The sequence below is a fragment of the Leucoraja erinacea genome, chromosome 6 (assembly GCF_028641065.1).
Source record: "Leucoraja erinacea ecotype New England chromosome 6, Leri_hhj_1, whole genome shotgun sequence".
Taxonomy (NCBI): Eukaryota; Metazoa; Chordata; class Chondrichthyes; order Rajiformes; family Rajidae; genus Leucoraja; species Leucoraja erinaceus.
This window is the reverse complement of record NC_073382.1, coordinates 22,625,712-22,652,160: the sequence shown is the minus strand read 5'-3', so window position 1 is coordinate 22,652,160 and position 26,449 is coordinate 22,625,712. Positions and strand designations below refer to the sequence as shown.

Genomic DNA, 26,449 nt, shown 5'->3' with positions numbered 1-26,449 from the left:
TCAGTTTCTCCAAGCGGGTGCAGTACCTCACCTCCGTAGGCCCATAACATGGCCGCAGCTTTAACAACAGAGAAAAACCTGCTCAGTGATTACCTATGCAAGGTTATAAAATTTTGACACTGTCATAGGGAAATTACTTATTCACAATGCACTCCGGTCTCAATCTTCAGGAATTTTCCTTGCAGTGTTGTTATTCAGAATCATGGTGTTTCAAGTCCAATAAACTCGATTAGAGTACTGGCAACAAATAAATAAATAAATATGCGCAGCTTTCAGGGCTCTTATCTCATTGGCCACGCTCGGCTGCAAATCGGTGTCAATGGGGGTGGACCATCTTCCTAGCTCTGGGGGTGGGGGATTGGGAGGGGCCTTCAAGTGGATCAGTAGGGCCTCACATCATCTTTAGCAGGTGACCATTTGCCTTTGGGATGGGGCATCTTGGTCGCATGGCAATAGGCTAAAACATGTTCCTCTACTAATGACTCCATGACATTTCTTTTAACAGGGACTATTTGATGCTGATTAATCTTCCTTGCACAAGTTCCTCTAAGCTCGCCTCCTATCTGAAAACAGCATAATTCACCAATTTATTTCAAAAACTTCGCTACAAAAACAGGGATGTTTCGACATATCACCAGAAAGTCTTGAAAGCAAAGTCGCAGCTGAGGTGCTGCAACACAAAGACGACAGCCAAGTCGTGAAACCAGTCAAATTTTGTGAATCAACTGGAACTGAAAGGTAAGATCTAAAGTCTGAATTTATGAAAATTAATCTGTATGAACTTTGATTAATTTAATTGCACCCTTTCATAATGTAAAAAATTTGAGTTTGGAGGTGGAATTCAGAAATCATTAGAAATTGCATTCATTGCAACGTGTCAAAAGATTCGCTCATCACTGTCATTATAATTCACTCATTCACTCATGTCATTGTGGTATTCATTCATTGTCTTGATTGGTGATCCATTATCATTTAGTTTTTGGCCTAAACTATGTGTATCCATAACAGAAGTAAATCAATGATGGGACTTTCGACATATCACCAGCAGCCCTGAGTTTCCGTAGTCCAACGGACACGCCAAACGGGCTGTCCATATCGCAAAACTATTAATGGAGCATTGATCATAAGCTCAATTAAACATTTACACTAATGACAGCTTGTTGTAGTCTAATAAGTCTTTAACATCTAATCTCGGAGCTGCCTGCGGTCACTTACCAAGTAAAAGTGCTCCGACCGCGAGGCCTAGGTACTTAACATAGTGAAGCCGCGGTCTCAATTCAGAAGCGGCCGATTCGCGAACGCGGAGCCGCAGTGTGTTTGGACCATCTCTGGGGGGGGGGCGGGGTGGGGGGGGGGGGTTATACATAGTGCTGTCCTTAGCGGCCGTTTCCAGGCCGCGGGAGAAAAACGGAGGAATATTGACTGCACTTTATAGGCTTCCATCGGAGTGAGAAATGGTCAGAAATGGCTGATGTTTATGTAGAAATGAATTGGTGTTTGTGAACTTGAACTAATTTATCTATGGTGGTAACAGTGTTATTCTCATGAACATTAGGAAGAGGTTGAAATTTTATGAATTGATGTCCATGCAGACTTAATGACTGAGATTTTTTTTTGTAGCCTCTGCCTGACCCTCCACTCGAACTTATCAATGGACTTATCAAAACCTATCAAAAAACTTGGAATCTGATGAAGAATATTCAGATGAAGATCAGATGTAATGTAAACAAATAAATTGGGGAAATAAATGATTATATATAGTCTTATTTTAATGTTGATCATTTTACTGTTTATTTGGTCAAATTATTTAAACAATGAGTTAATTACTTATGATAATGGCATGCTGGTGAATGACAGTGCGACAGTCCACCCACCCATCCACACATAAATACATACATATATACACACACCCACACACACATCCATCCGTACGCACACCTTCCATGCATGTACACACACATACATGCACATATACATCCGCACACACACACATTCACACATCCATCCGCATGCAGACATACATGTACACATCTATGCACACACATCCATGCACACACATACATCCACACACATACATCCACACATACATCCACACATCCACAGATACACGTTTGACAGATATACACAGACACACACACACAAACTACTCAAACAATGCAACACTTTTAGGGTTATTTTAGGTTAAAGGTAATAGCCCTCATTTGCAAGGGCACCATCGGGGGGGGTCTCTAACATAAATATAGGCTCATTGTAGCTTAAAATGAATACTCATCGAGTAAACATCAGAGCATTCGATTTTTGGTCAGGATGTGACATTTACATCAGAAATAAGACAGGTCTCTTACAGGTCTGTCACCCAGCCTGACACTGCCCCAGTCCCATTATGGCCGTTACCCCCTCTCTTCTCACTATGGCAGTCAGAGGGGTTCAGTAAACGGGGGAACCCGGACGATCTGCCCTGACCCTTTAATTAGGCAGGCTCATGAGCTCTTAAAACCTGGGACCTCTGCTGCAATCTCATTAAATTTCTTATTGAAGTGACTGGAAGATGCCTTGCAGGACTGTCTCCCAGCCTGACATTGCCCCATTCCGACTGTGGCTGTGACCCCCACTCTGCACACTGGCAGTCAGTGGGGTTCAGTAAAGGGAGGAACCCACAAGAACTGCCCTCACCCATTAATTAGGCTGGTTCAGGAGCAGGATCTTTGCGACAGTGGTTATTAAAAAAGCACTCATAATTATCATATTATTTTTATATAATATAATTATACTTAATTATATATGATTAAAGTCATATTTACGTCATATAAATATATATTTATTTAGGTATAATAATATATAGTTTAAATGGGCTGCAAAACAGAGATAGGCTGCCCATGGTGTAATATGGGCATTGGCCAGTAGATGGCGCTTACTTTCGCAATCTCATTTTCCAATTAGTTTAATTATTTAATGTGCAACTTTTAGCACTGACGAGTTATGACATCCTTCTCAATTCTATTTCATCTAAATCTGTGGAAAATTTAATGTAGTTCCGTGACGTGGGTCACGAAAATGAATTTCTAGACACACATTTGATGCTCGGCCCACAGCCTAAAGCAATGGAACCTACATAACTCATTTCAACATAAACATCCGCCACAGTGGCTCCTCCATATTCCTCACTGTGATGGAAGGTGAAAAAAAGTTCAGTCTATTCCCTGTGCTCTCCCGCGGTCGGGGGCCTTGAGTCTTCCGTTGATGAGCCGATTTCGACTCCCGTAGCCGGCAGCGTTTTGGCCCTCCACATCGGGGCGATCAGCTCCTTCATTGGGGGGCTGTCAGCTCCCCCGCGCCGGCGATCGAACCTCACGTTGGGGCTGGTCGAAAGTTCCGCGATGTTGGAGCTTCCCGACAGCCTCTCTTGCGACTGCGAGCTCCCGATGTAAAGTCCGTAGGCTGCGGTTGGAGCAATCCCATGCAAGGGACCTACTCAACATTGGAGTAAACCTCCAACCACAGCCTGCGGACTCCACGCACTGCAGTGGGGCCCGGGGTCAGTCCGAGGAGGACTCCAGCTCCATCGATGTTAGGCCACAGAGCTACTGGAGACACAATCCGAAAAGTAATTGCATCTCCGGTAAGGTAAGAACTGGAAAAAAAAGTTTCTCCCTCCCCCCACCCCCTGCCCCCACATAAAACAAACCAGAGAACATTTACACAAACTTTTAGCACACACTAAAAAAAATTTAAAAGACGACAAAACAGACAGACTGTGGCGGGGCTGCGAATCGTGCGGCTCTGGAGAGGGTCCAGAGGAGGTTTATAAAAATTATCCTGGAAATTAAGTTAACCTATGATGAGCGTTTGTTGGCACTGGGCCTGTACTCGCTGGAGTTTAGAAGAACGAGGGGGAATGTAATTGAAACATACAGAACAGTGAAAGGCTTGGATAGAGTGGATGTGGAGAGGAAGTTTCCACCAGTGGGAGAGTCCAAGACTAGAGGTCATAGCCCTGGAATTAAAGGACATTCTTTTAGGAAGGGGATGAGGAGAAAATTATTTAGTCATAGGGTCGTGAATCTGTGGCATTCTTTGCTACAGAAGGCTATGGAGGCCAAGTCAGCGGATATTTTTAAGGTAGAGATAGATAGATTCTTGATTAGTACAAGTGTCAGAAGTTATGGGAAAGCAAGAGAATGGGGTTAGGAAGAGAGATAACCATATAAATAACCATATAACAATTACAGTACGGAAACAGGCCATCTCGGCCCTTCTAGTCCATGCCGAACACTTATTCTCCCCTAGATCAGCCATTATTGAATGGTAGAGTAAACTTGATGGGCCAAATGGCCTAATTCTACTCCTACTAATTATGACCTTATGACCTTATAACCACTAGAATGACCTTATGACCTTATAACCATTGTGTTCATGAAAAAATCCACATTATTTTACTTCCCTGATGATGATTCTCCAACTTGCTAGTCTCTTGAAAGTTGATTGTCAGTTCCAGGAGACTCCAGACTTACCCTATAATAGTAACAACTCTGTGCTTACATTGTCAGAGCACTTATTGTTCTCTCGTGCATATAATGTGCAGCTCTTTCTTTTGCTGTCTGCCAAAAAAATTTACATGTCACCTTTTGGAAGCCGGCAACATTCACTATAAAATTTGATCTTTAAAAGATAAAAATAAATTCCTTGTGTCCCTGGGTCAGAAAACTGGATATCTGCATAGTACTAGTCCACTAGTTGATGAGAGTGCAAGTGTTAATACTATGCCACTAATATAGGCAAACCACATCTGGAGACCATATCAGCAATGTTGTATACAATATGGCGTCCTTATTTAAGGCAATATGTAAATGTATTAGAAGCAGCCAAGACTAAAACCTGTGTAGAAAGGAACTGCAGATCCTGTCTTACTCCAAAAATAGACATAAAATGCTGGAGTAACTCAGCGGGTCTGGCAGCATCTCTGGAGAAAAGAAATAGGTGACGTTTCGGGTTGAGACCCTTCATGAGACTCTTATTGGGGCCTGATGAAGGGTCTCAACCCAAAACATCACCCTTTTTCTTTTCTCCAAACATGCTGCCTGACCCGCTGAGTTACTCCAGCATATGTGACCATTCATGACTAAAACCGCAAGGTAATGGTTTGTCTTTTGAGGAAATGTTGATAGGTTACACTTGTAGGCAGATACTACAGCGTTGGTATGCATTTCTAGAAATGAGGGAGCTAATGAAATTCATGGTAAAATGTGTAATTGTAGTATTATATATACAGCAATGTCTTACTGACTGTGTGGTTTTGCTGGGAACCTACTGCCAACATTGAACATGGTACCACAGAGAAATTCCTGGGCTGGTGGGAGTCAAGCATCCAAACGAAGAGAACAATTTCCATCAACAGGGGGCGATGAGAGAGGCTGTAGGATTTGGCTGACGTGTCAATCTTAGGAGTAGATGCCGCCAGCCTTCAGCAGTGCCCTGCACTCACAGTGACACCCAGGTTGCAGCTCTGTGCCCTATATCTTACCACTGAGTGAGTGTTCCATGCACCACAACCTGCCCATTATCAGTCGTCACAGGGTGCCTCCCCTCACTGAGCCATGGGTGATTTGTTTCTAAGATTCCTGAAGAGTAGTGCTCAGTGTGCAGCCTGAGCAATTGTCTTTCTTAAATTGCAACAGGTTACGTAGCGCTGAGTAATTCAGAATGGACGCCCAAGAACGTTACAATGCGGTCTCATCGGATGGGACCCCTGGTACATTGGCTGCAGTTTGGAAGATTAAGAGACCACTTGATTGAAACAGTTAAGATCCAGAGGAGTTTTGAATGTGTGTATTTTCTTGTGGGAGAATCCAAGCCAGGAATCACTAATTAAAAATAAGGGGATACCTGTAAAATATTTAATAGAGGTTAAATATTTTCTCAGATAGGGAAATGAGTCTTGGGAATTCTCTTCCTCAATGGTTGGTGAAAGTTCAGTTGTTGATTACTTTGATGGCAGGGGCAGGTAGATATGTGTTAAGGGTGAAAGGTTATTGGAGGTAGACAGGAATGTAGAGTTAAAGTAACAATCAGAACAGCTATAATCGTAACTGATGTTGGAGCAGATGAGTACCCAATTGCCTTACTACTGCAGATAATTTCTATATTAGCATTCTCAACATATTATAATTTTTAAATTCCTTTAATTGTTAAACATTATTCTCAGCCAAAGTTCTGCAGGAGGCCCATTCTATGCAAACTCAAATTTGAAATATTGACATTTGTTGAGCTAGATGATTTTATTTATATGTAGGCTTTGGTACAATGTTTCTTAAGCACCAGTTATTTTGTATATTTTGCCTAATTTCATACTTTTACTCCTGAGTAAATTTCTTTTCAAATCTTTTGTTGCCCTTTGCTTTGATTTTAGACTATAAAACGAGATGGTATTGAGAGTTCTTAGCTCGGTGCAGCATAAAGGTTCATGGCATAATTGAGATGAGGGATTGTAATATGTTGCAGATCTTCAAAAAGCAACCAAAATTGCTAAATTAAACACCACACAAGGAGATAACACGGTGGGTGGAGAACGTGGTAACATTTTAATGAGAAAAGAGAGCTAAAGAAGTGGAAGGGTTCACGGGGTATTACAGAGCCTAGGATCTTTATAACTGAAAGATTAGTGGTCAATGCTGAAGCAAATAAATTTGGGGAAGAGCCTCAAGAAACTGTAAATGGAGACATCCGTAGGTTGCCGAGCTGGTGTAAAATACCAAGCCAGGAAGGAATGAGGCAATGGATGAAATCATGGATGATATAAAATTAAATTACAGCTTCGCTGGGAGGCAACGGAAGTGAACAAGAATAGGAAACATACCCGTTACTATACCAAGGACAACAAGTTAAACTTACTGGAACATTTCAGAGGAAGGACATTTTTCTTGCCTTTTCTTCATATGGCATAGTAGAGACACCTCCACATCGACTCAGAAATTCTATTTGAATTATGAAATCCAGCCTTCATGATACCTCATCCTTCCTATCTACTTAGCAAGCACAGGCCACATCGTACAATCTGCTGTGCACACACTTAACAAATAAGTGGCAGCTACTATATTAGCAAGGGACACATTCTTTGTCACATCTGCACTGCTGAAAAAGGTCCAGCAGAGACTGCACTTCCTGAGGGTGCTCAGGAAGAACAACATCACTCAGAGGCTGCTGCTGTCCTTTTATCGGTGCTCCATTGAGAGCATACTAACATACTGTGTATGCGTGTGGTACACCAGCTGCACAGCGGCTCAGAGGAAAGCGCTCCAGAGGGCCATTGACAACGCCCAGAGGATTGTCGGCTGCCCTCTCCTTACCTTGGAGGACCTACACAGTTCCCGCTGCACCAAAAAAAATCCAGAATATAATAAAGGCATCTCATGATCCCTGTTTGAACTGTTGCCGTCAGGCAGACGGTACAGATCTACAAGGACAAGGACTAACAGACTAGAAAACAGTTTTTACGCCACTGCTATAAAAGCACGAAATGTAGCCGCCAAGGAACGCAGGGGCGATACAGACACTGTGGTTATCGACAGAAATGGAGGGTTGGGTGTGTATGCGTGCTTTGTCTGTGATATTTATTTATTTGCTTATCTTTATTATTTTACCGTGGATGTTTCGTTAGCTTTAGAAATGTTTGAATGCTGCACTGACTGGCTGACATTTTAAATTTTGTTGTACATGGCCCATGTTACAATGACAATAAAGAAACTATTCTATTCTATTCTATCTCCCGCAGAATCAAGGCATTGGCTAGGTTTCCTTAATGATTAAGTCACATATGGAAACCATGTGGACATTGAAGCATTTGGATGTGAACTCCATGGTCTTAATGAGCAGAAAAGATTTACAGTTAACAAACTTCAGATTAAATCAGACTACATAAACATAGTTATACACATCCAAGGCCTTTAACCAGCAGCAATCCATGATGTAATTATTATGCAATGAACGTAAATTGGAAGAAATGGTTTGAAGAACATGTTGACTCAAAGGAAGCAGCAGGCCTTAGAAAGAGTTGGACAAAATCTAACAAAGGGTGGAACACCATCAGACAAAAGGTAGTATGTACATAATTATTATACAATCAAAATTGTCAATTCAAATATGAACGGAATGGATCGGCATTAGTCCATCTGCAAGGGTTGATGGTACGGCTTTGACGTTCTCCTGCCTGGAGAGGGGAATGTTACATCTGTGGTTGCATTTCGTGCTGTGGCTGATGAGGCCTATCCTTGACAGTCAGACCCTCCCACAGCTTCAAATAATTAACAATGAGGATAAAGATGATTTCTGGTAAAACTTATCATAGTCATCGCAAACAACAATAAATCCATTGGAAACAAGCAATTGCTTATCTATATTGCTAAAACTCTGATCTTGACCCTGTTTTTCTGTTTCATGATGTTAGAAAAAACGCTGCCACTTACGGCTGTGATTATTGGCCATCTTACTCAGTCCCCCTCCGCTCATCAGGTGCAGAGGATTCTTCCTATCAATGATAAATAAAAGTGTTATTAGTGTTTATACAAATGTCGAGAATCTCACTCCTGTCAATCACGCCATGAAGGCCACGCCTCTTCCGGTGGGAGAGGGGAGGGATTATAAAACCAGGAAGTGCGGGTGCGGCTCAGTCTCTGCAAGATGTGGGAGGGAGAGGTCATGACTGTCTGAGCTGTGAATCAACTGAACACACTGAATGTCTACTGAACTGTGAGTGTGGTGTTTATGTGTGTGGTGTTTTGGTTTTATGGTGGTTTTATGGTGGTTTCACCCTGCTTGAAATAGTATGAAACTGCATTTGAATTTGGTGGCCTTGCACCCTGCTTGAAATGGCATGAGATTGCACTTGAATTTGGTGGCCTTGCACCCTGCTTGAAATGGTATAAAACTGCACTTGAATTTGGTGGCCTTGCACCCTGCTTGAAGTGGTATGAAACTGCACTTGAATTCGGTGGCCTTGCACCCTGCTTGAAGTGGTAGGAAACTGCACCTGAATTTGGTGGCTTTGCACCCTGCTTGAAGTGGCATGAAACTGCACTTGAATTTGGTGGCCTTGCACCCTGCTTGAAGTGGTAAGAAACTGCATTTGAATTTGGTGGCCTTGCACCCTGCTTGAAATGGAATTTCAAAGAATAGCCGTGAGTCAACTGCCAGCCCACCAGCCGTGAGTGAGCTGCCAGCACATCAGGCTTGAGTGACTGTGCTGCCACCCCAAGAACCCATACCAGTGCTCCAGAAAGCCCCACCCCCCCACTGGTGGAATATTGCATTGGGGGATCAGCGCTCCCATGTGAACATGGGACCAAACGGGTCTGACAGTCAAGTTTAATACAGATTTAGCGGGGGGAGGGGGGGGGCTTTCTGGAGCATTGGTATGGGTTCTTGGGGTGGCAGCACAGTCCCTCAAGCCTGATCTGCTGGCAGCTCACTCACGGCTGGTAGGCTGGCAGTTGACTCATGGCTATTCCTTGAAATTCCATTTCAAGCAGGGTGCAAGGCCACCAAATTCAAATCCATTTTCCTACCATTTCAAGCAGGGTGCAAGGCCACCAAATGCAAGTGGAGATTCTTACCACTTTGAGCTGGGTGCAAGGCCACCAAATTCAAGTGCAGTTTCCTACCACTTCAAGCAAGGTGCAAGGCCACCAAATTCAAGTGCAGTTTCCAACCACCAAGCAGGGTGCAAGGCCACCAAGTTCTAGTGCAGTTTCATACCACTTCAAGCAGGGTGCAAGGCCACCAAAGTCAAGTGCAGCTTCACACCACTTCAAGCAGGGGGTAAAACCACCAAAAAATTCACATTTCATCAGTTGATTCTCAGCTCAGACAGATTTGTGACCTCTCCCTCCCCCATCATGCAGAGAATGAGCCACACATACACTTCCGGGTTTTATAACCCCTCCACCTCCCCCTGGAAAAGGTGTGGCCTTCATGGCGTGATTGACAGGAGAGAGATTCTCAACATTTTTTAAACACTAATAACACTTTTATTTTTCATTGATGGGAAGAATTCTCTGCACCTGCTGAGCAGAGGGGGGGCTGAGTAAGAAGGCCAAAAATCACAGCTGTAGGTGGTAGCGTTTTATCTAAAACTAATATACAGTGCAAACAGGAAGTGCATTTGCAGTAGTGCCCAAACAACCATTTGCCTTTTTACTTCAAATAAACCATATTTTCATTTTCAAACCACATTAAGGGGATTCACAGTTGTGTAGACATGTGTTATTCAGAGCTCAGAGAGACATGAATAGCTTCATCCATCTTGCAGAGACTGAGTGAGGCATACCACTTCCTGGTTTTATATTCCATCCCTCTCCCTCCAGCAGGGTCAGCAGAGAGAATGGTGATTTTTTAAAAAACATTAATTTCTCTCTGATTTGTCATCGATGGGAAAAATCCTCCGCACCCGTAAGGCAGAGGGGGGCTCTGAACGAGGTGGCCAAAAATGACGGCCGTAGGTGGCGGCGTTCTGTCGGAAATCACAACACAGTGGGCCAAAAGCGGTCAAGATCAGAGTTTTAGTAATATAGATAACACAATTGCACACACACATACATATGTATATATATATATATAGCATGACCCTTAACAGCACTGATCTACAGAGGGATCTTGGGATCTAAGTTCAGAGCTCCCTGAAAGTGGCAACACAATTAGATATATCCTTATATAAGCCATCCTTAATTGGAGCACAGGGTATCAGAGTCAAGAATAATGGACGTATATGGGCGGGAAAGGAATGGAGGGCTATGGTCTGAGTGCAGGTAGATGGGACTAGGGGAGAATAAGTGTTCGGCACGGACTAGAAGGGCCGAGATTGCCTGTTTCCGTGCTGTAATTGTTATATGGCTATATGGTTAAGAAGTCATTTTTCAACTTTAAAGGACTTTGGTTATGCTCCATTTTGAGTACTATTTGTAGTTCTGGACTTTTCAGGGAAGGCTTTGGAGAGCGTGCAGTAGAGGTTTATCAGAATGCTGCCTGGATTAGTGAGAGAGAGAGGTTGAAACAATTTTGGTTTGTCTTCTCTAGAATGCCAGACGTTGAGGGAAGACCTGATAGAAGTATATACAATTATGTGACGCATAGATAGGATAGACAGTCAGAAACCTTTCCCAGGTGGAAATGCCAAGAGGGCATAGCTTTGTGAGAGGATAAAGTTTAAAGGAGATGTGTAGGGCAGGTTTCTTACACTAGGCTGTGGGCTGAGGAGCTTTATTCCAATGTTTCGTGACCCAAGTCACAGAACTACATGAAATTTTCACATATTGTCTAAAATAATTATATAAATCACCCCTGAAACTCGTCATAGAAACATAGACATAGAAACATAGAAATTAGGTGCAGGAGTAGGCCATTCGGCCCTTCGAGCCTGCACCGCCATTCAATATGATCATGGCTGATCATCCAACTCAGTATCCCGTACCCGCCTTCTCTCCATACCCCCTGATCCCCTTAGCCACAGGGCCACATCTAACTCCCTCTTAAATATAGCCAATGAACTGGCCTCAACTACCCTCTGTGGCAGAGAGTTCCAGAGATTCACCACTCTCTGCGTGAAAAAAGTTCTTCTCATCTCGGTTTTAAAGGATTTCCCCTTTATCCTTAAGCTGTGACCCCTTGTCCTGGACTTCCCTAACATCGGGAACAATCTTCCTGCATCTAGCCTGTCCAACCCCTTAAGAATTTTGTAAGTTTCTATAAGATCCCCTCTCAATCTTCTAAATTCTAGAGAGTATAAACCAAGTCTATCCAGTCTTTCTTCATAAGACAGGGCTGACATCCCAGGAATCAGTCTGGTGAACCGTCTCTGCACTCCCTCTATGGCAATAATGTCCTTCCTCAGATTTGGAGACCAAAACTGTACGCAATACTCCAGGTGTGGTCTCACCAAGACCCTGTACAACTGCAGTAGAACCTCTCTGCTCCTATACTCAAATCCTTTTGCAATGAAAGCTAGCATACCATTCGCTTTCTTTACTGCCTGCTGCACCTGCATGCCTACCTTCAATGACTGGTGTACCATGACACCCAGGTCTCGCTGCATCTCCCCCTTTCCCAATCGGCCACCATTTAGATAATAGTCTGCTTTCCTGTTTTTGCCACCAAAATGGATAACCTCACAAACTTTTCCCACATTATATGCTAATCTGCCAAACATTTGCCCACTCACCCAGCCTATCCAAGTCACCCTGCAGGTTCCTCTCACAGCTACACTGCCCCCCAGCTTGTGTCATGACAAAGCTGGAGATTTGCCTTCAATTCCCTTCCAGATCATTGACTATTGTAAATAGTCACAGTACTACATGGGGTAAATAGTCACCTGCCATTGTGAAAAGGACCCGTTTACTCTCCTACTCTTTGCTTCCTGTTTGCCAGCCATTCTCTATCCACATCAATCACCCCCTGAAACTTGTATACTAACATGAACAAGACAAGACTTGCACATTTTTTTAAATTAAATTAGAGAAAAAAAAACGGAAAAATTTCGGGTATTTTTAGTCCAATCAAAGCACGTTTAACATTGAGTTGTATGCCAGTTGGTCAATCACGCGCTTTGTTTCAGGCTAGCACACATCATAGCTGAGAGGACTTCACTGATGCCTGTTTTACTGGAGATTCCGATTAAGGTTCTTTGTCATGGAAACTTGCAGCAGGGTAATTGAATTTAGTGAGAAAAGCATTAAGAAGTCTGAAAAATGTGCAGCTAAGTGGATAGAAGTAGAAGAAAGTCTTGAAAGCAAAGTCCCTTCTGAGATGCTGCAATACAAAGTTGTGAAACTTTGTGAATCAACTCAAACTGAAAGGTAAGGTCTAAAGTCTGAATTTATGAAAATGAATCTGTATGGACTTTAATTAATTTAATGCACCCTTTATAATGTGAAAAAATGAGATTTGGAGGCTGTGCATTCATTCACTCATTCATTCACTCACTCACTCACTTATACTCATTCATTCATTCACTCACTCACTCACTCACTCATTCAATCACTCATTCACTCATTCACCGAGTCATTAATCACTTACTCACTCACTCACTCATTCATTCATTGATTAGTTAGTTCACTCATTCACTCATTCACTCACTCATTCATTCATTCACTCATCATTCACTCAATCATTCAATCATCCACTCATTCACTTATTCATTCATTCATGAATTTGAGGGCCTAAACTATATGTATCAATAACAAGGTAAATTAAACATTTTCACTAATGCCAGCTTGTTGTAGAGTAATAAGTCTTAATCATCTAATCTCGGAGCTGCCTGCGATAACTTACCGGGAAAAGGTGCTCCGATCGCGGGGCCTATGTATTTAAAATAGTGAAGCCGCGGTCTCCATTAAAAAGCGGCCAATTCGCGAATGCGGAGCCGTGAATCTTCTCCGCGATGCGAGGGGGGGGGGGGGGGGGGGGGGGGGGGGGGGTGTACATAGTGCCGTCCGTACGGAGGAATATATCTACCTGGAATTGGAATAGGGAGGAATATATCTATCTGGAATATAGATAGGTATAATGAAATAATAATTAATAATATAATAATTATTATATTATTATACCTATATTACTATCTGGAATATATATGTAGGTATAATAATATATTATATAATATTATTATATTATATTATAAATATAATATTATTATACCTATATTACTATCTGGAATATATATATAGGTATAATGATATATTGTTTAAATGGACTGCAACACGGAAATAGGCTGCCCATGGTGTAATACGGGCATTGGCCACTAGATGGCGCTTATTTCCCCGATCTCATTTTCTAATTAGTTTAATTAATTAATGTGCAACATTCGGCAATGACGAGTTATGACATCCTTCTCAATTATATTTCATCTAAATCTGTGGAACATTTCATGTAGTTTGATGACTTGGGTCACGAAAACTGATTTCTAGACATATTTTTGATGCTCGGCCCACAGCCTACACCGAGAATGGTGGATGCCTGGAACATGATGCCTGGGTTGGTGGTGGAGGCAGATACAATAACAGGAATTGAGGTTTTCAGTTAAGCACATGGATAAGCTGAGAATGGAAGAATATGGATCACATGCATGTCGAGGTGATTAGTTTAGCCTGCCATCATTATTTACCGTGGGCATTGAGGATCAAAGGGCCTGTTCCTGTGCGGTACTGTTATGTTTTCAATTTTATTTAAGGGAATTAAAAGATATTATGTTAGTGTGGGGAAATGGTTCTGAGGTAAAAGGTCAACCATGATTTTACTGAATCCTTGCCAATGACCATCGACCTAAATGTAGTGACCTTTCTTGTTGAAACTATTTGTAAACATTGTACATTGTTCTATGTGCTTTCATACTAACACAGTTGCGATGGACCAAAGCAATAGCTAGCTATGTGCATGGACAAACGAGCCTGTCTGAAAAAATAACGTAGCAAATAAATTTACTGCATTTATCCTATAGAGGTCGCTTTTATCTCATTATTCAGAGAACTCGCATTGAGGAAACCAGCGAGCGGATCACAAAATTATGCCGAAACTTTCATAAGCTTACACCGTTTAACCCATGTGTTCGTTTAAAAAATCTGCGAGCACACGAATTTATGTGTAAAATAGCATTTAACAAAAGGCAATAAGGAAGCGCTGGGAGTATCTTTCGTTATTTGGAATATTTTGTCAGGATATTTAAACGCCACATGGAATTATAAATTAAGCCCAAAAGTATTTTCATTAACAGAATGTTTAAAATGCAGTCAGAATAATGCGAAATCTCCGCGATAAAACTCAAATGTTCGACTTTCAAGAACTGACCACAATATCTCTGAACTTCTCAAACATTATGCGTGCTAGTAATGGGAACGGGTGTTCGGAAACCAGAAAGAGTAATGTGGAGAGGCTAAGAGGTAATTTCAAATTCTGCAGAGCTCGGTTTAGTATGATTAATTCCTTTGAAAGGTCGCCTTTTAGCCAGACAATAAAATGAAAACAAAATCGATATTCGCCCTCATGTTTGTTTACTGTTTTAATGCATTTGATATTGGCTGCAAATGTTCCACTTCCATTGTTGTAAGCATACTTTGGAGGCTCAATGAAGCAACACGAAAAAAAAACGGACCGTTGCCTATGCGAGTCTGTGGGTACATATTTATTACATTTCAACCATTAAAGGTTTGCAATGATCACGCACAGTTGTCCCTGTAATTACACCCTGTGCCTCAATGTGCAAGGAGCGAGTCGGCGTTAAATTGATCTTTCATCTGATGTACAGCTGGGATAATTCAGATATCCACGCCCTGGTCTTTAGAGTGTGATCTGTCGGAGGGTGTTCCAAAGTAAAGTTATTTTGAATTAGATGTTGGAGCTATAGCAATGCTTCCGGCCGACAGTGGTTACTAGTCTTTAAATGGCCTTAGAGGGTCCAAGTGCAGCCGTTATGAGCTGTTCCGGGTGGTCGAACTAAATTGACACGTCTTTACCCTTGAAAGTGTCAACAATAAAGCTCAAAAGCGCATCAACATTAGCATCAACATTTTTAAAACAGATACCCCAGTAACAAGTTTTTCTATGCAAATCTCCTTTACACGTCGCCTGTAATAAGTAAGTCAGGGTCCAAGACACGAGATAATTGGCTTTGAAACTGACGAGGAAATTGCCTGGAAATCGATCAACTGTCAGTGAAGAAATGAAGAAAATTGTCATCTGAGCAACCTGTCCATAACTGACATGGATCATATCTGCACTGGAAGCTAAAGAACCCGCGCGTTGTAATTACAAAGAGCATCACGTTAAGAGAGTCCATCCATGTAAACTGCGTTTCGTTTAATTTCTCACTGCCTCTTTTGACGATCGAGCTGAGGGACTAGTATTTGCTATGATTTATAAGCGTGCACGCTGATCAAACTGACACGAGGTGTTCAGATCCTTCGGGGGAGATGTCGAAAATCAACGGGCCTGTGCACAAAACGTAGCTTCTTATTTGTTTGCTTGCTAATCCGCCACAGGGCTGCGGACGAGAAACTGCCACGTTCTTTCGTTTAAGTTGTCTCCAAAAGAGTCAGATTAGTTTGTTGTCGTATACGCCAAGGCGCAGTGGAATTCCTGTTGTCATGAAGTTATAGGGCCAAATGGCTTGTTGCTGTGCTGTTCCTCCGCTCTACATACGCCGAGTATATACATGCAGCAATGATAAACATAACAATACATACACCAACCAGTGAAAAGCAGCAGAACGGTGCAAGATTGGAAGAAGCCACGCTCTTGCAATCGTTTTTGAGTACTCTTAACGTATCTAATGGCTCTAGGTCCAACTCGTTACTCCAGCACTTGGTGTTTTAGTCAAGATTCCAGCACTAGTTCCTTGTGCTTTCGTGGATATGTGATTGTAGGTTATTCCAAACCACGCATATAAAATATATGCATTTATGTGGTGTTTGATTAATGTGTTTCATACTCAAATAGCACATTGAATCAAAAAACAATCTAAATGTGCATTTACATCCCCTTTTTTTTAATTTTCGAGATTGTATGAATAAATTAACGGTCGAAGTTATTTATTGACAGGGTTTGTTTTTTTGCAGATTTTGAAAGTGATATGAGTTGTTTCGATAGAAAAATGTCCCTCATCGGCTCAGATGCTGGACACAATTGAATCTCTATGAGGAGGTGTCTGTTACCTATATAGCCACATGAGAACTCAAGTTTGTCGGACAGTTCGCTGTTTATAGGGAACACATAGTCCACACAACGTATACCGTTGCTTTGTAACTCTCGGGCAACCACCACCAGTGTGAGGTGACACATCCCCTGTTCCCATCGCTATTAAAATGCTGAATTCAAGTTCACGTCTGTAGTCTTCACGGCAATAGCGAAACCGGGAAACCACAAATACTTATAAACAATGCTGTGTGAGTGAGTGAGTGAGTGAGTGAGTGAGCGTGAGAGAGAAATACAATGACAGCTGCACAAAGTAGCCACCTTTGGATGAAAGAGATGAATGACTAAATGCATGGTCTGATAATTAAAAGAAAATCTGCACCTTTCTAGTTCAAAAAGAGTTTTAAAGTCTTAGATTTTCACTTTTCCTTTGCTCCCAGAGCTGTTTTCTTCACGCTCGATTCTACAACAATCTTTCACCAGAACAGCTCCACATTTTAAGACAAGATAGTGATTGTGGTGTGTGTCGAAAATAAAATATTGTAATAGTTATTGGATGCTGGCTGCTGTGTGCGGTTAATGTCAGCTATTTTCGTTTTTTCTTTCCACAGCACATTGTGAAATATTACTTGTTTGTCAAATCAACGTCGGCCTTAATCAACATTTCTGCGGTCAAATCGTTTTTTTTTCTCTCTCTCCCTTCCCCATGAATTCAAATGCGAGTTCTTGAAGTGGTTTGGCTTCAATTAAAAGCAAATACAATTACCATTGGGTCGTGCCTGGAATATCAGTCCGACACTTGCATCTATTAATCATGAGCTTCTTCTGGTCACCATTTAAATGAACTTCATATTTGACTGTCAGCTGCTTTGGGAATTAAGCCATGTTTATTCACAGCTTCTGATCTTGCATGTACAAGCCTCTGCAAAATGACAAACACGTTTAGGGGGGAAATATACGTAACGGGACACGCTCTCCGTACACCGAATCTTTCGAATTACATCGAGTAAGACTAAAATACCGCTTGTTTGTGTGTGTGTGTGTGTGTGTGTGTGTGTGTGTGTGTGTGTGTGTGAGAGAGAGAGAGAGAGAGAGAGAGAGAGAGAGAGAGAGAGAGAGGATGTGTGTGCGCGGCGACCTGTTGAAAAACAAAACAAAACGGGAACTTTGCGCCCAGATGCACGCCAACGGTTCTGTTCGATTCTGAGAGATTTCTATTTGTTTATGACTATAAATGAGTCCCGCATCAATTAACCATTGGTCCACTAGTGAATAACCAGTAGTGAATAACTCAGCAGTTTGTTCAAATGTTCCTTCACCAATCCCCTCCCTCCCATCCCATCTCCACCCCCCCTCCCCCCCACCAAAAAAAAGATTGTGTCGAGTTAGCGTTCTTGACAATACCTCGTTGAGACTATAAACTGTGACTAGAGCTTGGCACGTAACAAAAGGACAATTTGAAGACCTCGTCTCGGAGCCGCTGAATTTTAAATGATCTTATTGATTTATTTCGCATCACAATCTGTCGCTTCTGCACTTAAAGAGCAGCAATTCTCTATTTTGAAAGATAATTTGTGGTTTCTCTTTCTAAATTAAAACGGGGAGGGGTAAATGTATGTCATTGAATTCTATGTGATTGTTTTAGCAGAAGCTCCAATTATTCCCAACGCTGTTTTAGAAGCCGTGACTTTTGAGTCTCAGCTGTCCGCTGAGAAAGAAAAAAATGCTAAGGGAATGAAAAGAAGCGGGTTTTCCCCCAATACCCACCACCCGCCTCCCTCCCACACGCACACACACGCATCAATAATGCTGCCACTCAAAATATTTTTCATATTTACATTAGAAACTTTACTCTTGTCTCGCGTTAATAATCTCCCACTCCCCGTCACCCGCCCAACTTGTTTTTAAATCCACAAACGATGGTTTAGAACCAGTTTACTTGTCAATACGTGCGCTAGTCTCATACAGAATGGTTACATTTCAACCTGTCGTGTTGATACGGCGTGATGCCTAGTTTGTTTACAAAATCAACGCACTGGGTATAGACCTTGTGTCGTTGTTTGCTTGGTGTGTGTGTATGTGTGTGTGTTTCTGTGTGTGTGTGTGTGTTAACTGTGACAAAATCCCCTGGCTAAGGTATATTGTTTACCCGACGGCCGCTGAAAAGGCTGACCTGTTCCGTCTGCCCCGCTGTGTTTTAATAACTTTGGTATTTCTTCATGCTTTTCATATAAAATGACAGGCTTGAGCCGAGAGGGACTAGAGGGAGCGGGGGTCCTGCAGGTATTTGTCTCCTGGGTGTGAAAGCAGATTATACCAACAATGTAAGATTCGTCTTAATAGTTACTGTTGTTCTGTGTCCCCTCTTTCTTTAATGTCACATGTTTAGTCCAGGAACTGGTTGAAGACCGATAGATGTGCCCCCGGTGTAGAACCGATTGTGGCTTGGATCACTCTTACTCATAAGTAAATTGATACTCATGCGCGCACACACACACACACACAACAAACCCCACTGACGGCGAAGATAGTACAGAGTGTAAGCGGCCCATCGTGTAGTCGCAAAGTTGATCCATTGATGCCTTCAGATCTTTGGCGATGAAATAGTGAACGCATTGATTTCACTGCAATAATCCGGTTTGATTTATTCAGGTTGAGGGCTGGATGGGGGGGGGGGGGGGGGGGGGGGGGAGGTGGGAGAAGAGAGGGTGAAGAGGTCTGTTTTGTATTTTGAAGGGGTCTGTGGAGAGGTTGCAGATTCGGTGCAAAATTTTGGATGTGTTACTCCTTGATTAGTATTCGGCTGAAACAATGCCGGCTGCGTGAATCACAGATGTCGAACAGTTGTTCTCTCCCTCTCTTTCTCTCTCTCTGCATATATATATATATATATATATAATATGCTCTAAACTGATCTCCAGGAAAGACTTCGAGATTCCCAACACCGACTGTTGATGCCTGCACACATACATCTCGCATTGCAATTATATTAGAGAAGCGAATTGTCGTAAACTAGTTCCGTCCCACTTGAAGCGCTCTATCCCTAACTATTCTCGTGTACGAATCAGCGTGCCTCTCTCTCTCTCTGATGCGAGTGTAAAGGGTGCCATTTGATTTATTCCTGACTGGAAACTTAATTGCTCCGCCCCCGGGATACCGTGTGACAAGTCATTTCTCCTTTTGATGTGTATGTGTGTGTGTTATGTGTGTGTGTGTGTGTGTGTGTTATGTGTATGTGTGTGTTTGTCCGGCGGACCTGCTCTCCGAGAATCTTAAACATAACTTCAACAAAGCCTGTGCTGGACTCCTGAGTAGAGAGAGAGAGAGAGAAAGACAACTTTGATCAAATACAGAGCCAACACTGAGCTTGTTTTTTGTTCTATGATTCTTGGTTCTGATAAAAAGGAGAATTGAAGCGCTTGGGTGTTTCACCAAATTCTATATGTACCAGCGACCATGGCCACGCCGATGGCTCTGATCCCGCCTGCTCCGGTGAATCAGACTCTGATCGCGACCCCTTCGTCCTCTTCCTCCTCCTCATCTTCTTCCTCTTCTTCCTCGCCGGCCATCTCGTCCATTCCTGCGTCCTCGGCGACTGGCGGCGGAGTGGGTGCCGGGGCAGCACAGACTCTATACCGAGCGGACGGGAGCTCCAAGCCGGTTTACTCCACGCCGTCTCCGGTGGAAAACACACCGCAGAACAACGAGTGTAAAATGGTCGAGCTGCGAGCGGCCAAAGTGGCCTCGTTCACCGTGGATGGACACGAGCTCATCTGTTTGCCTCAGGCTTTCGACCTGTTCCTCAAACACCTGGTCGGGGGACTTCACACTGTCTACACCAAATTAAAGAGGCTGGATATTACACCGGTGGTCTGCAATGTGGAGCAAGTGCGCATTCTCCGAGGGCTGGGGGCAATTCAGCCCGGGGTCAACCGCTGTAAACTGATCTCCAGGAAAGACTTCGAGGTCCTCTACAACGACTGTACCAATGCCAGGTAAGTGTCCCGCTGGCGCTGCGACTTGTCTGCCTCAGAGGAAGATCAGTGGGCAAGGTTGGACGGGACAGAGCGAGCAGCCGCGGGCAACCAAGGCTTCTCTCCTCCCCCCCGGCACTGTGAAAGTGAAAGTTTCATTCTTAATTTTAAATCGGCAGGAACTAAAGTTCCTGAAAAGCGAGAATAACATTTCACACTCAAAGAGAAAGAGAGAGGGAGGGGGTAGATGGGGGTTGCGGTCGAGGGGTGCGAGGGCTTGGTTAGTTTCAGCCCCTTCTTGCCAATCGCATGGTTAAAGTGGTGAGTTTCACAGCGGGACTCGCCGGAGAGATTCAGAGCTCTGCCCTGCCACTTCTTCATCGCAGTTCCCCGGGACACACTTCTGACTTTGACACACTTCACCCACATCCAAGTTCAGCGTTTCTCCGCGAACACGCTACGGGTTCCTGCGCTCTTAACACTATCAGCGCCACCTGTTTGATGTGCTCCCTCCCTCCACTGCAAGTAGCCAGAACTAATGAAGGTTTATAAAATAAAAACTCAAAAGCACGAGCTTCCCGTTTAATCGCCCCCCCCCCCCCCCCCCCCCCCCATCTCCAGTTTAGAGACTAGATCTAAAGAGAGAGGAGCAAAGACTCAGCGGGTCAGGCAGCATCGCTGGGGAAGGAACTACGAATTAATGTTTCCGGTCAATTAGCCTTTCATCGCCTGTTATCGGATTTCATCTTTCCAATAGCTGCTGCCAATCTTATCACAGGGCGGTTTTAAATGGTTCGCTTTCGTTCTGTCAGAGGTTAGAACTGATGTGAGGAAATAAGTTTGTTCACAAGTAATGCTCTAATGCACGCAAGCGAAAACATGTTCAGTCAGCTTGCGTGGAAACTTTGGGGATGTTCTGTTCCATGGAGTAGAGAAAGATATCCGAAGAGAACTTTAAGCTTTCACACCCCGCCTGGTATCTCCAATCTACCTCACACACCTTATCGCAGAACAATTAAACAACTCCGTGCTCACATCGCCATATGAGCCCACGTCTGTCTCCTCTCAGGAACATATGTTCCAACGAGTACGCATATCGGGGAAATTCTGAATTATATTCATGGTACATTTTACTTTGAAATCATTCAAAACACAATTCTTCAGTTTTGCTGTTACTTTAGTTCAAACTAATGTTTAATCTGATTTAGGAAAAAAAAATCTACTAAATCCTTGAGTAATAATTAGCCACATCAGTTCAAAGAGAGATAAGATGTAAGCGGCACAAATGCTCGACTTATTTTTCTTATTACTTTTAATGTACGGTTTCACGAATAAATGTTTCAAGTAATAGAAACCCATTGAGTGCATTCTCGCTAATATGATGTGTTGCAAAATAACAGGCTGTACCAGATGGCTGCCAACAATTGTGCTTTTACACCACCCATTAATAGCTTCACTTTGATCTTTTTATGCTTTAGAATATATGGCACATCGCTGAGTTCTGACGTGTACGTTGTACTGTTTAATGATCCATATCAATTTAAAAGAGTCTGGCAGTATCACATGTTGCAAGGACAACATTCACAACAACCCACACTGGTGTCTTCCTTTGCCCTCATCAGGTTTCTGTTGATCTAAAGTAATAGGGCCGGCTCTGTGTTTCGTGTTTTTAGTCAAAATGACTTCATGCAAGAGCTAAATTTATAATTTGCAGGAATACAGAGTTAAATTGATACTTTTCAATAACACGCCCTATCCCTTATGTTTCACTGAAGAATCCATTAGTGTATTAAAAGTGTTGGTATCTTTTCCTGAACAATGCGGTCTAATGTTCAGTAAAACGATCTTATCTCATGAAAGAGTTGCTTCAAAATATGTTACCTTGATGACACCTCTGTTGAAAGTTGTCATAGCTTTCGATAAAAGCATGATTAAATGGGTGATCTTTAACCTCCCTTATAAGAGATTTCACATGTTATCTGGCTACTGCAGTATCATTCCACAGATTTAAAACTTAAATTTAAAATTATTCTTGTTGGGGTTTTTTTGAGGGAGAGTGTTAGTTCAGTTTTAAGCATAATTAGACCATGGATAGCTTAAACCAATGAGACAAGGTTACAACATCTTGCTTAGCCACATCTGTCATTTAATGCTCATTGTTTCACAGAGAGCCACAGATCAATTTACCCTTCAGGATGATCAAAATAGCTTAGGCAATGAAATTATTAAAATGAGTCCATGTTATGCAATTCATCAGCAGCTCAATAATTTTTTGCAAAGCATAACTTAACCTGCCTCATATTGACTCAGCTCATAATCATAATAGTGATTTATTTTGGTCCACTAATAAGTGTAAAATACTGTCAAAGCATTTTCTAGATCACTGAGTGACCATGGAAATCTCTACACATCAATGAGCACCTCTTGAATTACTTCATAGTGAGTGGAAGTTTTGCTCATGCAGTTATCACGTAAATTAGCCGTGTGATGCAAGGAAATACAAAATACGGGAAGTCTGAAAATCTTTGTAATATTGAATATTTTTATTGCTGTTAATGATTAGGCACATATTTAATCATCAATGACTACGATTATATATCTTAACCATTCAGTATTGGAATGGTTACAATATGTTAAAAAAACAGCAATGTGATTTTTGAAGATGCATATGAAAATAATTATTATTTCATGCTTAATAGTAGGAAATTGCCTAATATATCATCATAACCCATTTCTGACTACTAAGGTGCAAAAATCTGATTTTACTTATTTTTAACATTAGCATGATAAGACAAAGTGGAATAATTTCTAGAAAAGTATGAATCCTGTTCAGTAACGATACCCAAGAAATGTTTGTCTGATATGCTGCACACATTATTTCAACAGATCAACGGCTAATTATAACATTCTATATTTGGATAATCTAGGTGAGCCTGAACAAAATGCATTACATCATATTTCATTGGTGTCATAAAGAAAGAGCATTCCCTGTAGGGTTGAGAAATCATATTCTGTTCAAGGCACACACTGTACAAATGTTCTTATTAGCAAAGTCGTTTGCCAGATCATTGTACATTTTAGTTTTTGGTCAAAATTAAAATACTACATTTTACTATTAAAACATGTCATTGGAACCTTATATTATGTGTGCAGTTCTCAAATGATACAATTTAAAAATTTGTTACATCCTAAAGAAAATCAGAAAAAAAACATTATTGAATTTTAGTCGTACTTTCAAAATATTCTTCATTTGGATATTCTTCAGTATAATTTCAAATTGGTTAAAGTAATGATTGGGAGTCTGTCATGTAGGACTGTGAGCACATTTACTCTCCAGGAACTATCCAAATATGCTAACACATGAAAATGTGTTCCACCAAATGATTCATTCCAAAATAAAATTTGTTAAAATGTCCAATTTACATGCTTAAAATATTGTATTATCTTTATTATGCAATAACGGATCTAGCACTAGATTACAGAACTTTCAAGTCTTTGCTTGCCCAACATAAGATTGTTATTCTTCCTAAAGACAGTCTTTAAGACATCACCTAGTTTGAAAAAATTCTCCAGAGAAAGACAAATCTGCTCAATGACAATAGCAACATGTCATGTAGAACAGAACATCTACAAAGAAACAGACAGCAAATTATCCAATGTAAAGATTGCCATGATGTGTGTAGTTGGATTCCAATTGAAATTGATTGCATAAAGTGAGAGACTGAAAATTAGAGTATTTTGTTTGAATTGATACTTGCAGTAACATTAGCAATTTACTTTGCTTGTTCCAAAGTGTTCACATTAGTTTTGCATCAAGAGAGTACAAACAACTTTCCACTAAATGTTACATGTACAAGCATCCAGAGACGTATAACTCTTTCCTGCTTGCTAACTGCTCAGACTGCAATTTAATGCCAAGGTGCAAAAAGAGTAACCCAAAACAGATCTTAAATGCACTACCTAACATGTTTTCTTGTGCTCTTGTGCTCAATACACAATCTTCATAGGGTCAAGGGTCCTTCTGTGAGGGAAGGAATAGGAAGGAAACTAGTGTGACAGAGCTTGATATGTCAATTGGTATGCTATATTTTACATAGTCAATTGAATGTGACATAACTTAAGTTTTTCTTTGTAAAATGTATATAGGAAGGAGTTCTGTTTATATGTAATGAAACCACAACTGACACTAAGAGGTAAGTATGCCTTTGGTTAGAATTGCTGCATAATCTCATATGTTGGGCTTATCTCATACATAGAAATACAGTTTGATTCATGGAGAAAAATATATTTGTCTAAAAAAAAAAACAAAATCTGATTAGCCAACTATTAATAAAGATCAGAATAATGCACGGATGCAAATTGTAAGTTGCCAACACATTTCGGGCCGAAACCCTTCTATTTGAGCAGGTTGGACTGCTTTTAGTAAGCATTTATTTTATTGCTTTCTGCAATAATCAGCTTTATTTTGACTTTCTGAGTAACAATAAGCTAGTATCAAATTAAAAATTTCAGAGATTTGGAACAACCAAAATATTACTATATTATGTCATTTTGACCAAATAAACCTCATATTTCATGTAACAGGATTTTGGAGCCATTGTAAGGAGTATAGTTATTAACAGGAAGAGCACTGTGAGGAAACTTGATAGTCGAAGATTACTTGGACCTCATTGAATAAACAATGATAAAACCATTACAAAACTTTTTTTCCTGAACTTGAGTGAGGGTGAAAATTCCTTAAAATTTTCCATCTTGACACAATTTTAGTTTTGTGAAACAGACCTTTATGTTATACTACTTGATAAACTCTAATTGTAGTCATCAGAAAGTGATGTCATGATAAGTGGATCTTCACTTATATCGCCTAATGGTAACAAAAATTCATAACAAAATATATGATGTACCTGCAAAATCTGGCTGTTTGAATCCTAATTGTATATGAATATGAATCAGTACTGAGCAATAGGGGAATGATAAGTCTGGAAAAGATAATTGTAATAAACTCTCTATGTTACTGAATATGGAGCGAGGGGGAAAAGCGGTAGTGATACTATCTTTTCTTTAACACAATGGCACAAGGGAGTTTAATGATAGGATGGTAGTTAGCCAATACTGTCACACACAAGTCTGCAATTGCCTTTGAAAGCACCTGGTAGTGGTAGATTGAAATCAATCACAATCGCTCTGGACTATTTCAGGAACCTTTACATCACAATTGAAAGTTTGTTTACACACACAATCAGAATTCAATTCATCTTCAATCAGATTGTATTCTTGGTTTGTAATACCGTCCGGCTACCATTGGTCTTTCAGAGACTCACTAACTCAGTGATGGTTTCCACTGGGTTATATATTTGTGGCCAAGATGTATCATAAGAAAGGTTTTGGTTTCTAAGTACTATCACAAATCAAATCACTTTGGAAGGACCTGCTAAAATGGGATAATCTTTAGGTGTCCTATACAAATAGTTGTTAGACCTACCAAAATTAAAGCATTCATGCCATTCATCTGGGTAATTTATTTTGAAGATCGTCCAACAAAGTTTGCAACATTTCGTGATCACATATCTGAAAATACCTCAAGATTGGAGGCAGGCATCAAAATCCTATGCATTCTTAATAGGCTTGCAAATGTGAATGGTATGAACATAACTCAAGATGTTACAAAAAAAAAATGCTAAGTCTGCCCCTTGACTCAAGACTGGCCATTGTAAGCATCAATGGAAAGTAAAGTTGTAGAGATCATGTATTTCTCCAACTTTACCGGCTTCACCTTTATTTTTTAAGGAAGCCAAAACCTCTCTGAT

The 26,449-nt window shown here is 41.3% G+C and overlaps 1 protein-coding gene across 7 annotated transcripts in view; it reads left to right on the top strand.

Annotated features, from left to right (window-relative positions):
* Positions 1-19,692: 19,692 nt before the first annotated feature.
* Positions 19,693-26,449, top strand: part of LOC129697950 (dachshund homolog 1-like) — a 559,880-nt gene continuing 553,123 nt past the window's right edge. For 4 of the 7 annotated variants that reach the window (XM_055636701.1, XM_055636698.1, XM_055636700.1 and 1 more), the window contains exon 1: positions 19,693-20,663. In XM_055636701.1, coding sequence (XP_055492676.1) covers positions 20,125-20,663 — 539 coding nt within the window. In that variant the 5' untranslated portion in view covers positions 19,693-20,124. The remainder of the gene's footprint in view (positions 20,664-26,449) is intronic. The other 3 variants (XM_055636702.1, XM_055636699.1, XM_055636697.1) reach the window with 2 other exon arrangements.